The 18650-nt window shown below is 47.9% G+C and overlaps 1 protein-coding gene across 1 annotated transcript; it reads left to right on the top strand.

The window, feature by feature from the left end:
- The first annotated feature begins 14286 nt into the window (after positions 1-14286).
- Positions 14287-14715, top strand: LOC138355843 (putative zinc carboxypeptidase). Its single transcript, XM_069311383.1, has one exon. It carries the CDS (start codon positions 14287-14289, stop codon positions 14713-14715), a length of 429 nt encoding a protein of 142 aa, XP_069167484.1.
- Positions 14716-18650: the final 3935 nt, after the last annotated feature.

Here is an 18650-nt window from a genome sequence, read left to right as displayed (position 1 = left end):
ATCTTTAATAATTGGAATACAATTCGTCCAGATGCGCAGGAAAGAAAAGTTGAATTTCAAATAAGAACGTATTAATAAGCAAAATATATCCAACCTTACTAAACAAATTAGTCAAATAATGTAGCATATATGTCAGATTATACCTGAAAAGTGGCAGGAAATATGCCAGGATATACTTGAAAAGTGGCAGGAAATATGCCAGAATATACTTGAAAAGTGGCAGGAAATATGCCAGGATATACTTGAAAAGTGGCAGGAAATATGCCAGAATATACTTGAAAAGTGGCAGGAAATATGCCAGATTATACATGAAAAGTGGCAGGAAATATGCCAGAATATACTTGAAAAGTGGCAGGAAATATGCCAGATTATACATGAAAAGTGGCAGGAAATATGCCAGATTATACATGAAAAGTGGCAGGAAATATGCCAGGATATACTTGAAAAGTGGCAGGAAATATGCCAGAATATACTTGAAAAGTGGCAGGAAATATGCCAGGATATACTTGAAAAGTGGCAGGAAATATGCCAGAATATACTTGAAAAGTGGCAGGAAATATGCCAGATTATACATGAAAAGTGGCAGGAAATATGCCAGGATATACTTGAAAAGTGGCAGGAAATATGCCAGAATATACTTGAAAAGTGGCAGGAAATATGCCAGATTATACATGAAAAGTGGCAGGAAATATGCCAGATTATACATGAAAAGTGGCAGGAAATATGCCAGATTATACATGAAAAGTGGCAGGAAATATGCCAGAATATACTTGAAAAGTGGCAGGAAATATGCCAGATTATACTTGAAAAGTGGCAGGAAATATGCCAGATTATACATGAAAAGTGGCAGGAAATATGCCAGATTATACATGAAAAGTGGCAGGAAATATGCCAGGATATACTTGAAAAGTGGCAGGAAATATGCCAGATTATACCTGAAAAGTGGCAGGAAATATGCCAGATTATACATGAAAAGTGGCAGGAAATATGCCAGAATATACTTGAAAAGTGGCAGGAAATATGCCAGGATATACTTGAAAAGTGGCAGGAAATATGCCAGGATATACTTGAAAAGTGGCAGGAAATATGCCAGAATATACTTGAAAAGTGGCAGGAAATATGCCAGATTATACATGAAAAGTGGCAGGAAATATGCCAGATTATACTTGAAAAGTGGCAGGAAATATGCCAGATTATACTTGAAAAGTGGCAGGAAATATGCCAGATTATACTTGAAAAGTGGCAGGAAATATGCCAGGATGAAAAAAAAAATATACCTGGAGAATAGGAAATATTGCATCAATAAATAGAAAACACGTCTTAATACAGGGGAAATGATATAAGATACCCTTAGATATAAGAGATATGATATAAGATATAAGCATGATAACACCAGGAAACCCTTCAGGTCATCTCAGCTTCCAACGGGAGATGAACATTCTCATAATCCACCAGATGCTACCGAGATGAACCCCCCCCCTTCCAGAAATTCTAAGATGCTATTGATATAAGCATCGATAAGGCCTGTGAGAGGCTGGCCAGTTCATGGACTAGCAGCCTGTTGTGTCTATAGAACAGTGAATGAGGGGGATCGAGTCCCGGGCTTGCAGGAATTCAACATCTTTTCCCGTCTTTCTTGAGATGAAATTATAAGGTGAAATCCCTGAGCCACTATGATACTGTAGGACTTGGAATAGATATGGGGACAAGGAGCTGGGATATGGGGACAAGGAGCTGGGATATGGGGACAAGGAGCTGGGGTATGAGGACAAGGAGCTGGGATATGAGGACACGGAGCTGGGATATGAGGACAAGGAGCTGGGATATGAGGACAAGGAGCTGGGATATGGGGACAAGGAGCTGGGATATGGGGACAAGGAGCTGGGATATGAGGACAAGGAGCTGGGATATGAGGACGAGGAGCTGGGATATGAGGACGAAGAGCTGGGATATGAGGACAAGGAGCTGGGATATGAGGACAAGGAGCTGGGATATGAGGACATGGAGCTGGGATATGAGGACGAAGAGCTGGGATATGAGGGCGAAGAGCTGGGATATGAGGACAAGGAGCTGGGATATGGGGACAAGGAGCTGGGATATGGGGACAAGGAGCTGGGATATGAGGACAAGGAGCTGGGATATGAGGACAAGGAGCTGGGATATGGGGACAAGGAGCTGGGATATGAGGACAAGGAGCTGAGATATGAGGACAAGGAGCTGGGATATGAGGACAAGGAGCTGGGATATGAGGACAAGGAGCTGGGATATGGGGACAAGGAGCTGGGATATGGGGACAAGGAGCTGGGATATGGGGACAAGGAGCTGGGATATGGGGACAAGGAGCTGGGATATGGGGACAAGGAACTGGGATATGGGGACAAGGAGCTGGGATATGAGGACAAGGAGCTGGGATATGAGGACTAGGAGCTGGGATATGGGGACAAGGAGCTGGGATATGGGGACAAGGAGCTGGGATATGAGGACAAGGAGCTGGGATATGAGGACAAGGAGCTGGGATATGGGGACAAGGAGCTGGGATATGAGGACAAGGAGCTGAGATATGAGGACAAGGAGCTGGGATATGAGGACAAGGAGCTGGGATATGAGGACAAGGAGCTGGGATATGAGGACAAGGAGCTGGGATATGGGGACAAGGAGCTGGGATATGGGGACAAGGAGCTGGGATATGAGGACAAGGAGCTGGGATATGAGGACAAGGAGCTGGGATATGAGGACATGGAGCTGGGATATGAGGACAAGGAGCTGAGATATGAGGACAAGGAGCTGGGATATGAGGACATGGAGCTGGGATATGAGGACAAGGAGCTGGGATATGAGGACAAGGAGCTGGGATATGGGGACAAGGAGCTGGGATATGGGGACAAGGAGCTGGGATATGGGGACAAGGAGCTGGGATATGAGGACAAGGAGCTGGGATATGGGGACAAGGAGCTGGAATATGAGGACAAGGAGCTGAGATAAAAGGACAAGGAGCTGGGATATGAGGACATGGAGCTGGGATATGAGGACAAGGAGCTGGGATATGAGGACGAAGAGCTGGGATATGAGGACAAGGAGCTGGGATATGGGGACAAGGAGCTGGGATATGGGGACAAGGAGCTGTGATATGGGGACAAGGAGCTGGGATATGGGGACAAGGAGCTGGGATATGGGGACAAGGAACTGGGATATGGGGACAAGGAGCTGGGATATGAGGACAAGGAGCTGGGATATGAGGACAAGGAGCTGGGATATGGGGACAAGGAGCTGGTATATGGGGACAAGGAACTGGGATATGGGGACAAGGAGCTGGGATATGGGAACAAGGAGCTGGGATATGAGGACAAGGAGCTGGGATATGGGGACAAGGAGCTGGAATATGAGGACAAGGAGCTGAGATAAAAGGACAAGGAGCTGGGATATGAGGACAAGGAGCTGAGATATAAGGACAAGGAGCTGGGATATGGGGGCAAGGAGCTGGGATATGAGGACAAGGAGCTGGGATATGGGGACAAGGAGCTGGGATATGGGGACAAGGAGCTGGGATATGGGGACAAGGAGCTGGGATATGAGGACACGGAGCTGGGATATGAGGACAAGGAGCTGGGATATGAGGACAAGGAGCTGGGATATGGGGACAAGGAGCTGGGATATGAGGACAAGGAGCTGGAATATGATTCCCCGAGTGTAGGAAGCCTCCCCTAACCCCTATGTAACCATTGGGGATCAAACGTCGACCCTGCCAGTAGCAACAGCTTCTCTCTTCTGACCAGCGCAAGAGGCTGGCCGGCCACCTCCTCCTCCTCCTCTCCCCCGAGTACCACAAACAATAACAAGCAGGATAAGGACGCGATTCCTTTGTTTCCGCTACTCGCCCTCGCTCGGCCAATTGTGTTTCAGACTCCAGACTGCCGGAGACTCCAGAAGGCACGCTTGGTACCCAAACAATGTCGGGGTTTTCTGAGGCATTTCATACGCCCAAGAAAAATATTTTCGGTCAAAAACTTTTTTCAGGCATTTCTGGCTTACTGCTATCAACATGGCCCTTGTAACCTGCTGCTTCTGTGAAATGTGGATTAATATAATATTGCAACTTAAACGAAATCAATTTTTTTTTGAGATATATACAAGAGTTGTTACATTGTTGTAGAGCCACTAGTACGCGTAGCGTTTCGGGCAAGTCCTTAATCCTATGGTCCCTGGAATACGATCCCCTGCCGCGAAGAATCCTTGTTACAACCAAGTACACATTTTACTGTTGAGTTAAACAGAGGCTACAGATAAGGATTTGCGCCCAGTAAATCCTCCCCGGCCAGGATACGAACCCAGGACAAAGCGCTCGCGGAACGCCAGGCGAGTGTCTTACCACTACACCACGGAGAATGATAAATTCACCAAGAACGTGAGGTATCTGATCAAATACTGAGTCCAAACACGCAGGTTCGATCCCAAAGCCATGCCCCCAATATTTCCTCTATACCAATACTGTGATTTAATAAGAGAGTTGAGAATAGCCCACTAACTCGATTTTAAAAGAACTGTGATAAAGGCAAAGCATTGAGAGGCCCTCTGCCATCTCGAAATGTTGCGGGAAAAGTACTTTTTTTAGTCAAACAACCAAACAGCCAAACTACCAAACCAGTGGTTTCCAAACTTTCAGTTGCGATGGCTCCCTAAAACTTCAATAATTATTAAAACAACTTCATCAGTATTATTTATATACATTTGAAATAATTCCAAAGTAAATATGTCGACTAGATAAGGGTCCAGGACGGACAGAAACGTCGTCACATAAGGGTCCAGGACGGACAGAAACGTCGTCACATAAGGGTCCTGGACGGACAGAAACGTCGTCACATAAGGGTCCAGGACGGACAGAAACGTCGTCACATAAGGGGTCCAGGACGGACAGAAACGTCGTCACATAAGGGTCCAGGACGGACAGAAACGTCGTCACATAAGGGTTTAGGACGGACAGAAACGTCGTCACATAAGGATCCAGGACGGACAGAAACGTCGCCACATAAGGGTCCAGGACGGACAGAAACGTCGTCACATAAGGGTCCAGGACGGACAGAAACGTCGTCACATAAGGGTCTAGGACGGACAGAAACGTCGTCACATAAGGGTCCAGGACGGACAGAAACGTCGTCACATAAGGGGTCCAGGACGGACAGAAACGTCGTCACATAAGGGTCCAGGACGGACAGAAACGTCGTCACATAAGGGTTTAGGACGGACAGAAACGTCGTCACATAAGGATCCAGGACGGACAGAAACATCGCCACATAAGGGTCCAGGACGGACAGAAACGTCGTCACATAAGGGTCCAGGACGGACAGAAACGTCGTCACATAAGGGGTCCAGGACGGACAGAAACGTCGTCACATAAGGGTCCAGGACGGACAGAAACGTCGTCACATAAGGGTTTAGGACGGACAGAAACGTCGTCACATAAGGATCCAGGACGGACAGAAACGTCGTCACATAAGGGACCAGGACGGACAGAAACGTCGTCACATAAGGGTCCAGGACGGACAGAAACGTCGCCACATAAGGGTCCAGGACGGAAAGAAACGTCGTCACATAAGGGTCCAGGACGGACAGAAACGTCGTCACATAAGGGTCCAGGACGGACAGAAACGTCGTCACATAAGGGTCCAGGACGGACAGAAACGTCGTCACATAAGGGTCCAGGACGGACAGAAACGTCGTCACATAAGGGTCCAGGACGGACAGAAACGTCGTCACATAAGGGTCCAGGACGGACAGAAACGTCGTCACATAAGGGTCCAGGACGGACAGAAACGTCGTCACATAAGGGTCCAGGACGGACAGAAACGTCGTCACATAAGGGTCCAGGACGGACAGAAACGTCGTCACATAAGGGTCCAGGACGGACAGAAACGTCGTCACATAAGGGTCTAGGACGGAGAGAAACGTCGTCACATAAGGGTCCAGGACGGACAGAAACGTCGTCACATAAGGGTCCAGGACGGACAGAAACGTCGTCACATAAGGGTCCAGGACGGACAGAAACGTCGTCACATAAGGGTCCAGGACGGACAGAAACGTCGTCACATAAGGGTCCAGGACGGACAGAAACGTCGTCACATAAGGGTCCAGGACGGACAGAAACGTCGTCACATAAGGGTCCAGGACGGACAGAAACGTCGTCACATAAGGGTCCAGGACGGACAGAAACGTCGTCACATAAGGGCCCTGGACGGACAGAAACACCAATCCCCTTCATTTCCCAAGTGAGTGGAGAGTTCTTGGTGTTCAACCACGTTGTTGTGAGCTGTTCTGTGCATAATATATTGACAGAGTGGTATAATGATATGATGTAAGAGATGCTTACAGTAACTCTACATTATATATATATATCTCTCTCTCTATATATATATATTAATATAGAGCAGGACAGAGTATAGAGCAGGATAGAGCACGGTATAGAGAGAGACTCTACAAGAGCCCATCAACATTGCTACAAGTCCGCAGCTTCGTTACTTCCACACCAGGAATATTAATCACCAACTTCGACATTTCGACCGCAAGTATTGGCATAAATTAAGTTTATTACGCGGAGCTATGTTAAGTCCCCCCTGGGAGACCTGAGACGCCAGTTCGATCCCATTTCACAGCTTGCAGTATCTTGTCCATAGATATATGACGCTTCTGCGAGTTCCTTGTGTCTATAAAGCGTGCTAGAGAGGAACAATATCCAAGATAAAGACTTTGGTTCGAGATTGAAAGAGGGGAAATTCATTAAGACTTTTCTTATTAAGACCACTCAATAGCTCATTCGAAAGAGCTTCATCCTCACACACTTGGGATCCACAGTTCGAGTCTCCTAGTGACCAGGTGACTGGGAAAGTTTAAGGAAATCCTGGTACCTTGTACGGATGGCCAGCAAGCGGAATGATCTAAAAGAAGACGCCGTGGAAACCACCTCTATCCTTTGCCACCAAGCCAGAGTCGACCAGGAATTCAAACACCAGAGAATGGTTATCTTGAGGTTATCTTGAGATGATTTCGGGGCTTTTTTTTAGTGTCCCCGCGGCCCGGTCCTCGACCAGGCCTCCACCCCCAGGAAGCAGCCCGTGACAGCTGACTAACACCCAGGTACCTATTTACTGCTAGGTAACAGGGGCATAGGGTGAAAGAAACTCTGTCCATTGTTTCTCGCCGGCGCCTGGGATCGAACCCAGGACCACAGGATCACAAGTCCCGCGTGCTGTCCGCTCGGCCGACCGGCTCCCTTTGACAATTACATCAATCAATGGTTACCAGGTATGACAATGGCTGGTAATTGTCCTAGTAACGAGGCAGATCACATTTCCTCGTAGACACTAATAGGTGAAGTAAGTACATAACTATTTATTGAGAAACCTGAAATGTTTTTTTTTTATCTAATTAAGGATTAGACATGCCGATGGATATAATCAGCCAATCCGCTATTAATCACTTGGATTGGGTGCTTCATGGTCCGCCTATAAGGTACATGAAGCTAGGTACAGTTCTCTAATCCAGCCTCATATCCCAGATCCTTGTTCTTATATCCCAGCCTCTTGTCCTCATATCCCAGCATCGTGTCCCCCCATATCCCAGCATCTTGTCCTCATATCCCAGCATCTTGTCCCCCCATATCCCAGCATCTTGTTCTCATATCCCAGCATCTTGTCCTCATATCCCCTCACCTTGTCCTCATATCCCAGCATCTTGTCCCCCCATATCCCAGCATCTTGTCCTCATATCCCCTCACCTTGTCCTCATATCCCAGCTCCTTGTCCTCATATTTTCACCTGATGATTACCAAACTTTACGCTTCTCATTGTAACTACTTTGCCTTTCTCCTGATTACTTTATAGACGTAAGGATTAGGGATTACCGAGGGTAATATGGGAGAGGATTACAGTAAGGACGCCTACTTTAATGTAGTGAACCAGCAGCTAGGAGAGAGTGACGGAACACCCAGGCCCAGATCTTCAACACCAGCTACTGTCCAACACCACCAGCCACTGTCCAACACCACCAGCTACTGTCCAACACCACCAGCTACTGTCCAACACCACCAGCCACTGTCCAACACCACCAGCTACTGTCCAACACCAACAGCTACTGTACAACACCACCAGCCACTGTCCAACACCACCAACCACTGTCCAACACCACCAGCCACTGTCAAACACCACCAACCACTGTCCAACACCACCAGCCACTGTCAAACACCACCAGCCACTGTCCAACACCACCAGTCACTGTCCAACACCACCAGCCACTGTCCAACACCACCAGCCACTGTCCAACACCACCAGACACTGTCCAACACTAGCAACCACTGTCCAACACCACCAGCCACTGTCCAACACCACCAGCCACTGTCCAACACCACCAGCCACTGTCCAACACCACCAGCCACTGTCCAACACCACCAGCCACTGTCCAACACCACCAGCCACTGTCCAACACCACCAGCTACTGTCCAACACCACCAGCCACTGTCCAACACCACCAGCCACTGTCCAACACCACCAGCCACTGTCCAACACCACCAGCCACTGTCCAACACCACCAGCCACTGTCCAACACCACCAGCTACTGTCCAACACCACCAGACACTGTCCAACACAACCAGCCACTGTCCAACACCACCAGACACTGTCCAACACCACCAGCCACTATCCAAAACCACCAGACACTGTCCAACACCACCAGACACTGTCCAACACCACCAGCCACTGTCCAACACCACCAGACACTGTCCAACACCACCAGACACTGTCCAACACTAGCAACCACTGTCCAACACCAGCAACCACTGTCCAACACCACCAAGTACTGTCCAACACCAGCAACCACTGTCCAACACCACCAGCCACTGTCCAACACCACCAGCTACTGTCCAACACCACAAACACCACCAGCCACTGTCCAATACCACCAGCTACTGTCCAACACAACCAGCCACTGTCCAACACCACCAACACCACCAGCCACTGTCCAACACCACCAGACACTGTCCAACACCAGCAACCACTGTCCAACACCACCAGACACTGTCCAACACCAGCAACCACTGTCCAACACCACCAGCCACTGCCCAACACCACCAGCCACTGTCCAACACCACCAGCCACTGTCCAACACCATCAACACCACCAGCCACTGTCCAACACCACCAGCCACTGTCCAACACCAGCAACCACTGTCCAACACCACCAGCCACTGTCCAACACCACCAGACACTGTCCAACACCACCAAGCACTGTCCAACACCACCAGCCACTGCCCAACACCACCAGCCACTGTCCAACACCACCAGCCACTGTCCAACACCACCAGCCACTGTCCAACACCACCAGCCACTGTCCAACACCACCAGCCACTGTTTAACACCACCAGCCACTGTTTAACACCACCAGCCACTGTCCAACACCACCAGCCACTGTCCAACACCACCAGCCACTGTTTAACACCACCAGCCACTGTCCAACACCACCAGCCACTGTCCAACACCACCAACCACTGTCCAACACCACCAACCACTGTCCAACACCACCAGCCACTGTCCTACACCACCAGCCACTGTCCAACACCACCAGCCACTGTTTAACACCACCAGCCACTGTCCAACACCACCAGCCACTGTCCAACACCACCAACCACTGTCCAACACCACCAACCACTGTCCAACACCACCAGCCACTGTCCAACACCACCAGCCACTGTCCAACACCACCAACCACTGTCCAACACCACCAGCCACTGTCCAACACCACCAGCCACTGTCCAACACCACCAGCCACTGTCCAACACCACCAGCTACTGTCCAACACCAGCAGCCACTGTCCAACACCACCAGCCACTGTCCAACACCACCAGCCACTGTCCAACACCACCAACACCACCAGCCACTGTCCAACACCACCAGCCACTGTCCAACACCAGCAACCACTGCCCAACACCACCAACCACTGTCCAACACCACCAGCCACTGTCCAACACCACCAACCACTGTCCAACACCGCCAACCACTGTCCAACACCACCAACCACTGTCCAACACCACCAACCACTGTCCAACACCACCAGCTACTGTCCAACACCACCAACCACTGTCCAACACCACCAACCACTGTCCAACACCACCAACCACTGTCCAACACCACCAACCACTGTCCAACACCACCAGCCACTGTCCAACACCACCAACCACTGTCCAACACCACCAGCCACTGTCCAACACCACCAGCCACTGTCCAACACCACCAACCACTGTCCAACACCACCAACCACTGTCCAACACCACCAACCACTGTCCTACACCACCAACCACTGTCCAACACCACCAGCCACTGTCCAACACCACCAACCACTGTCCAACACCACCAACCACTGTCCAACACCACCAACCACTGTCCAACACCACCAACCACTGTCCAACACCACCAGCCACTGTCCAACACCACCAACCACTGTCCAACACCACCAACCACTGTCCAACACCACCAGCCACTGTCCAACACCACCAGCCACTGTCCAACACCACCAACCACTGTCCAACACCACCAGCCACTGTCCAACACCACCAGCTACTGTCCAACACCAGCAGCCACTGTCCAACACCACCAGCTACTGTCCAACACCACCAACCACTGTCCAACACCACCAACCACTGTCCAACACCACCAACCACTGTCCAACACCACCAGCCACTGTCCAACACCACCAGCCACTGTCCAACACCACCAACCACTGTCCAACACCACCAGCCACTGTCCAACACCACCAGCCACTGTCCAACACCACCAACCACTGTCCAACACCACCAGCCACTGTCCAACACCACCAGCTACTGTCCAACACCAGCAGCCACTGTCCAACACCACCAGACACTGTCCAACACCACCAGGTACTGTCCAACACCACCAGCCACTGTCCAACACCACCAGCCACTGTCCAACACCACCAACCACTGTCCAACACCACCAGCCACTGTCCAACACCACCAACCACTGTCCAACACCACCAACCACTGTCCAACACCACCAACCACTGTCCAACACCACCAACCACTGTCCAACACCACCAACCACTGTCCAACACCACCAGCCACTGTCCAACACCACCAACCACTGTCCAACACCACCAACCACTGTCCTACACCACCAACCACTGTCCAACACCACCAGCCACTGTCCAACACCACCAACCACTGTCCAACACCACCAACCACTGTCCAACACCACCAACCACTGTCCAACACCACCAGCCACTGTCCAACACCACCAGCCACTGTCCAACACCACCAACCACTGTCCAACACCACCAGCCACTGTCCAACACCACCAGCCACTGTCCAACACCACCAGCCTCTGTCCAACACCACCAGCTACTGTCCAACACCAGCAGCCACTGTCCAACACCACCAGCCACTGTCCAACACCACCAGCCACTGTCCAACACCACCAGCTACTGTCCAACACCAGCAGCCACTGTCCAACACCACCAGCCACTGTCCAACACCACCAACCACTGTCCAGCACCACCAGACACTGTCCAACACCACCAGCCACTGTCCAACACCACCAACCACTGTCCAACACCACCAGCCACTGTCCAACACCACCAGCCACTGTCCAACACCACCAACCACTGTCCAACACCACCAACCACTGTCCAACACCACCAACCACTGTCCAACACCACCAACCACTGTCCAACACCACCAGCCACTGTCCAACACCACCAGCCACTGTCCAACACCACCAACCACTGTCCAACACCACCAGCCACTGTCCAACACCACCAGCCACTGTCCAACACCACCAGCCACTGTCCAACACCACCAGCCACTGTCCAACACCACCAGCTACTGTCCAACACCACCAGCTACTGTCCAACACCACCAACCACTGTCCAACACCACCAACCACTGTCCAACACCACCAACCACTGTCCAACACCACCAACCACTGTCCAACACCACCAGCCACTGTCCAACACCACCAGCCACTGTCCAACACCACCAACCACTGTCCAACACCACCAACCACTGTCCAACACCACCAACCACTGTCCAACACCACCAACCACTGTCCAACACCACCAGCCACTGTCCAACACCACCAGCCACTGTCCAACACCACCAACCACTGTCCAACACCACCAACCACTGTCCAACACCACCAGCTACTGTCCAACACCACCAACCACTGTCCAACACCACCAGACACTGTCCAACACCACCAGACACTGTCCAACACCACCAGCCACTGTCCAACACCACCAGCCACTGTCCAACACCACCAACCACTGTCCAACACCACCAACCACTGTCCAACACCACCAGCCACTGTCCAACACCACCAACCACTGTCCAACACCACCAACCACTGTCCAACACCACCAGCCACTGTCCAACACCACCAACCACTGTCCAACACCACCAAAGTTTCCTGGTTTTGAGGGAAAAAACTCAGCCTAAGTTCGCCCGTTTTCCATTAATTTCTCCTCTGTTGGAGCTGAGTTTCTCTCCTATTTAATAAGATCTTCTGGACGGTGTTTACATTGAAGTGACCTATATTGTTTTTGTTTGAATATTTCAGTGTGTGCCAGAGGTGTTTGTTGCTTTTGTTTGCTCTTCTTTATAGTGACTCTCGAAAGCCTAACCTCCGGGAGTCACTACGTTCCGGGTTAGGAACGTAGCTCGACCATGCAAGCATTCACACACACACAGATGAGGAGACATAATCACTACCTACAAAATTATTAGAGGAATTGACAGGGTAAACAGTTTAACACTGTTGATACGCGTACGAGGGGACACAGGTGGAGACTGAGTACCCACATGAGCCACAGGGACGTTAGAAGGAACTTTTTTCAGTGTGGGAGTAGTTGACAGAAGGAATGCACTAGGAAGTGATGTGGTGGAGGCTGACTCCATACACAGTTTCAAATGTAGATATGATAGAGCCCAGTAGGCTCAGGAACCTGTACACCAGTTGATTGACAGTTGAGAGGCGGGACCAAAGAGCCAGAGCTCAACCCCCGAAAGCACAATTAGGTGAGTACAAATAGGCAACTAGGCAAGTACACACACACACACACACACACACACACACACACACACACAGACACACACACACACACACCCACACACCCACACACACACGCACACACACACTCACACACACCCACACCCACACACACACACACACACACACACACACACACACACACACACATATTAACTTCAATATCCAGAGTCGAGGGCGCAAGTATTAAAATAATTCATGCGACAAACAACTGAACAAAGGAAAAAGTCTTACATAACTCATGATGAATGATGAGTCTCCAGTGAGGGACGCAGCTAGACCGGTCTGGCAGGCGTGTGAGGAAACTCATTCATATCGCTGGTGTCCTCATAACAATGAGATTGTTACCGTCAAGACTCATTAATTCATCAATTGAATCATCACTAATTATGCCTTTTAGGCTTCAAGGCGATGAGATTTGTTGGCATAATTACTCATAAACTAATTACTGGTTATGTAAAGTAATTATGAGGAGAAAGATCTATTATATCAGGACTATATAAATTTGAGGACAAGGACCTGGGATATGAGGACAAGGAGCTGTGATATGAGGACAAGGAGCTGGGATATGAGGACAATGAGCTGGGATATGAGGACAAGGAGCTGTGATATGAGGACAAGGAGCTGGGATATGAGGACAAGGAGCTGGGATATGAGGACAAGGAGCTGGGATATGAGGACAAGAAGCTGGGATATGAGGACAAGGAGCTGGGATATGAGGACAAGGAGCTGGGATATGAGGACAAGGAGCTGTGATATGAGGACAAGGAGCTGGGATATGAGGACAAGGAGCTGGGATATGAGGACAAGGAGCTGGGATATGAGGACAAGGAGCTGGGATATGAGGACAAGGAGCTGGGATATGAGGACATGGAATTATAAATATATTTAAGACTTAAAATATAGAATTATTATATTTAAGACTTAAAATATAGAATTATTTAGACATTTAAGACTTAAAATATAGAATTATTTAGATGTTTAAGACTTAAAATATAGAATTATTTAGATATTTAAGACTTAAAATATAGAATTATTAAGATATTTAAAACTTAAAATATAGAATTATTAAGATAATTCAGTGGCTGTGGCTGTGTTTATTCACCATTGTATATGTGCCGAAGCGCTATTAGACGAGCACGAGACCATGATGCTCCTGTGCCCGTCACACTGGACATTATATGGACATGATTGGACATTATATGGACATGATTGGACATTATATGGACATGATTGGACATTATATGGACATGGATGGACATTATATGGACATGACTGGACATTATATGGACATGATTGGACATTATATGGACATGATTGGACATTATATGGACATGATTGGACATTATATGGACATGATTGGACATTATATGGACATGGATGGACATTATATGGACATGATTGGACATTATATGGACATGATTGGACATTATATGGACATGATTGGACATTATATGGACATGATTGGACATTATATGGACATGATTGGACATTATATGGACATGATTGGACATTATATGGACATGATTGGACATTATATGGACATGATTGGACATTATATGGACATGATTGGACATTATATGGACATGATTGGACATTATATGAACATGAATTGACATTATATGGACATGATTGGACATTATATGAACATGATTGTACATTATATGGACATTATATGGACATAAATGGACATAAATGGACATATATTCACTAGAAGGTGTCCAGTGTTGGATGACAAAATTAATCCCACATATTAGAGAGCTTCCATATGAAGAGAGACTAAAGAAGATTAATATACGTTCTCTACAAAGAGAAAGAGTTGAGGGAGACATGATTGAGGCGTACAAGTTCCTGGATGGTCATAACAAAGGCGATATTAATAAGGTATTAAACATTTCAACACAAAATAGATCAAGAAACAATGGCTATAAAATCAAACAATTTAGAGTGAGGAAGGACCTGGGTAAATACTGGTTATTAAACAGGGTCGTTGGCTGGTGAAACAATTTACCGGGGTAACAGAGCGGAAGTGGGATCATCTGTTTGTTTCAAGCGTAGGACAGACACATAAAGAGTTGGGGTGGACATAAATAGGATCTAGGATCGTATGGGCCAACAGGCCTTCCGTAATTTCATTACTTCTTACGTTGTAATTATTTGATTTTGCTGAAACGTAAATAAGGCGACGTATTAATTGAGAGGATGATATGTTTTATCAGTGGTAATTACCAGGCGATAATCACCATTAATCGTTCAGCAAGCTGCCTCATATCCCAGACTCCGCCTTGTGTTATTAACGCCCTAATTAATGAGAGTAATTATATATGACATCTCTAATTACTGCGAATTAATATACATGTCGTCTTGGGAATATAATAATTTCTGGAGAATAATATCTCATTCTGGCTGTAATCTGTCTCTGTCTGTCTGTCTCTCTCTCTCTGTGTCTCTCTGTCTCTGTCTGTCTGTCTGTCTGTCTCTCTCTCTCTCTCTCTCTCTCTCTCTCTCTCTCGCTCTCTATCATCTCCGGCAACGCTACTTTACTGGAATGGGATTTGTAATATTATATATGTGTGTGTGTGTGTGTGTGTGTGTGTGTGTGTGTGTGTGTGTGTGTGTGTGTGTGTGTGTGTGTGTGTCTGTGTGTGTGTGTGTGTGTATATATATGTGTGTGTGTGTATATGTGTGTGTGTGTATATATGTGTGTGTGTGTGTGTGTGTGTGTGTGTGTGTGTGTGTGTGTGTGTGTGTGTGTGTGTGTGTGTGTGTGTGTGTGTGTGTGTGTGCGTGTGTGTGTGTGTGCGCGTGTATGCCAATTACGAAGAAATGTGAAACAAAATCACCAAGAAAGATGACACAGTTGATGGTCACTTCACCACAGATCACATTCCTGGGTTTTCTTCCTACACCTGGCGGAAGAACTCACCACACCTGAGGTGCAGCCGGGCAATGTGTAACAAACCTGGCCTCAGGTCGAGGGCCCCAAGACCCCGTAGGGAGTCCATTGAATCTCAGATAACATCAAGTGGAGTGTATCGTGGTCCACTGGTCTAAGACGTGAGCTTGGCAATACTTATGGTCCAGGTTCGAACCCCTCCATAAGGCTCCAATTGAATTCCTCATTGATACAACACGTTAAAGTGACTTCTTTGCACGGGAAAGAATGAATTATTAAAATATAATTTTTTCTTCCAACAGGCAAAGACACGATGTTTGGGAAACAACACATAACCGCTTCTCGATGTCCCTGCCCTTGTGACGTGAGACAAGGGGACTTTAATATTGGCAATGACTTCGTGACAGGTGACAGGTGACAGGTGACAGATTGGACGCCCCGTGGAAATAGATGCCTGCAACCGCTCCCCCTCAATATTGCGTTATCAATCACCTTGCATGGCAAAATGAATTATCAGGGATAATACCCGGATATTCCAGGATATTGCAGGCGACGAGTCACAATAACGGGGCTGAAGTATGTTGACCAGACCACACACTAGAAGGTGAAGGGACGACGACGTTTCGGTCCGTCCTGGACCATTCTCAAGTCGACTGTTTCCAGGATATTCCAAGCATCTGGATGCAACAGGAATTCTGTCTATGGGGATAAGGTATTTATTGGTAAATTAATTTCAGGATAGAAACATTAATTGCAATGATATGAGCATTATAGTATGATACGAGCATATTAAGATCACCACAATCCCTTACTGACCAACCAACAAGTTTGGTGTTGGACTTAAGACCTATCAACCTCTGGAGGGTTATTAAGACCACCACAATACCTTACTGACCAACCAACAAGTTTGGTGTTGGACTTAAGACCTATCAACCTCTGGAGGGTTATTAAGACCACCACAATACCTTACTGACCAACCAGCAAGTTTGGTGTTGGACTTAAGACCTATCAACCTCTGGAGGGTTATTAAGACCACCACAATACCTTACTGACCAACCAACAAGTTTGGTGTTGGACTTAAGACCTATCAACCTCTGGAGGGTTATTAAGACCACCACAATACCTTACTGACCAACCAGCAATTTTGGTGTTGGACTTAAGACCCATCAACCTCTGGAGGGTTATTAAGACCACCCCAATCAGCAAAGTCTATTTTAGTCCTAAACTTCGTCCTGAACCAAAGCAAACTCTTAGTATTTGGTTCTGGACGATGTATACATCACAGTATACACCAAGAAGCAAATATACACCTCCAAACGTATACATTCACCTCCCCCTCCTCCACAGTATGTATTGCACGCCTGCACCTTGTTGCTGACAAAATGCTCCTGATCGTGACAACTGTGCAAATAGAAAACGCCAACCAGCACACGAAAGATTTCGTTAGGGGTCGACGCAGTGAATGACCTGAGGTCAGTGAAGGTCATTCACTGTGTTGTGGTCAACTCAGTGAATGACCTGACGTCAGTGAAGGTCATTCACTGTGTTGTGGTCAACGCTGTGAATGACCTGACGTCAGTGTAGGTCATTCACTGTGTTGTGGTCAACTCAGTGAATGACCTGACGTCAGTGAAGGTCATTCACTGTGTTGTGGTCAACGCTGTGATTGACCTGACGTCAGGGTAGGTCATTCACTGTGTTAGTGACATCGCTGTGAATGACTTGACGTCAGTGAAGGTCATCCCTTGAAGTTATCTTTTAGAAAGGACTTCAGCCCTCGTTAACAGGAAATTAAAGAAAGTCGATATTTGATATTGAAATTGTGCTTGTTGCTGTATATATGTACGCTATATGTACTTGCATGAATGTGTACCCATACGTGATCCCCGTATGTGATCCCACACCTGATCAACCGGGCTGTGACTCACACGTCAGGCTGCGAGCAGCCGCGTCCAATAGCCTGGTTGATCAGTCCAGCAACCAGGAGGCCTGGTCGACGACCGGGCCGCGGGGACGCTGAGCCCCGGAAGCACCTCAAGGTAACCTCAAGGTATGTCTGACCACACATGGCGTTATGAATAATATTGATCGAGAACAGCATGTTTATTTGATATATAATGAACAAAACAGCTTTAGAACAGATTGTCTTATACCGAATGGTCACATTATTCAAATGCGACGCTAGTTCGACGTCAGTTCGACGTCAGTTCGACGTCAGTTCGACGTCAGTTCGACGTTAATGACGTAGCTGCCTATTGCAATTGGTTCCAAATAAACAACGACCAAATTCCTAACCACAGTTGAGAACTGTAGTCACCTCTCGGAGTTTAAACACCTGTAGCGTGAACATACGTCTTGTTCAACATGTGTAAAACCACTTCCGGTCGTTTTGATCAATGCACCAGTGATTCCGCTCATAATGATTTACATAACACCTGAAGCCGTTAATGTAGAGATATGTATTGATTAGGAGCATGAGAACTAATTAAACTGCATAAGGCTTATTGGTCCATACGAGGCAGCTCCTATTGGTCCATACGAGGCAGCTCCTATTGGTCCATACGAGGCAGCTCCTATTGGTCCATACGAGGCAGCTCCTATTGGTCCATACGAGGCAGCTCCTATTGGTCCATACGAGGCAGCTCCTATTGGTCC

Source organism: Procambarus clarkii, chromosome 69 (assembly GCF_040958095.1).
Source record: "Procambarus clarkii isolate CNS0578487 chromosome 69, FALCON_Pclarkii_2.0, whole genome shotgun sequence".
In the NCBI taxonomy this organism is placed as follows: Eukaryota; Metazoa; Arthropoda; class Malacostraca; order Decapoda; family Cambaridae; genus Procambarus; species Procambarus clarkii.
This window is presented reverse-complemented; position numbering and strand designations above follow the sequence as displayed.

Excerpts from the sequence above, each read along its gene's own strand:
- LOC138355843 (XM_069311383.1), top strand. The coding sequence starts at position 14,287 with ATGATTGGACATTATATGGACATGATTGGACATTATATGGACATGATT.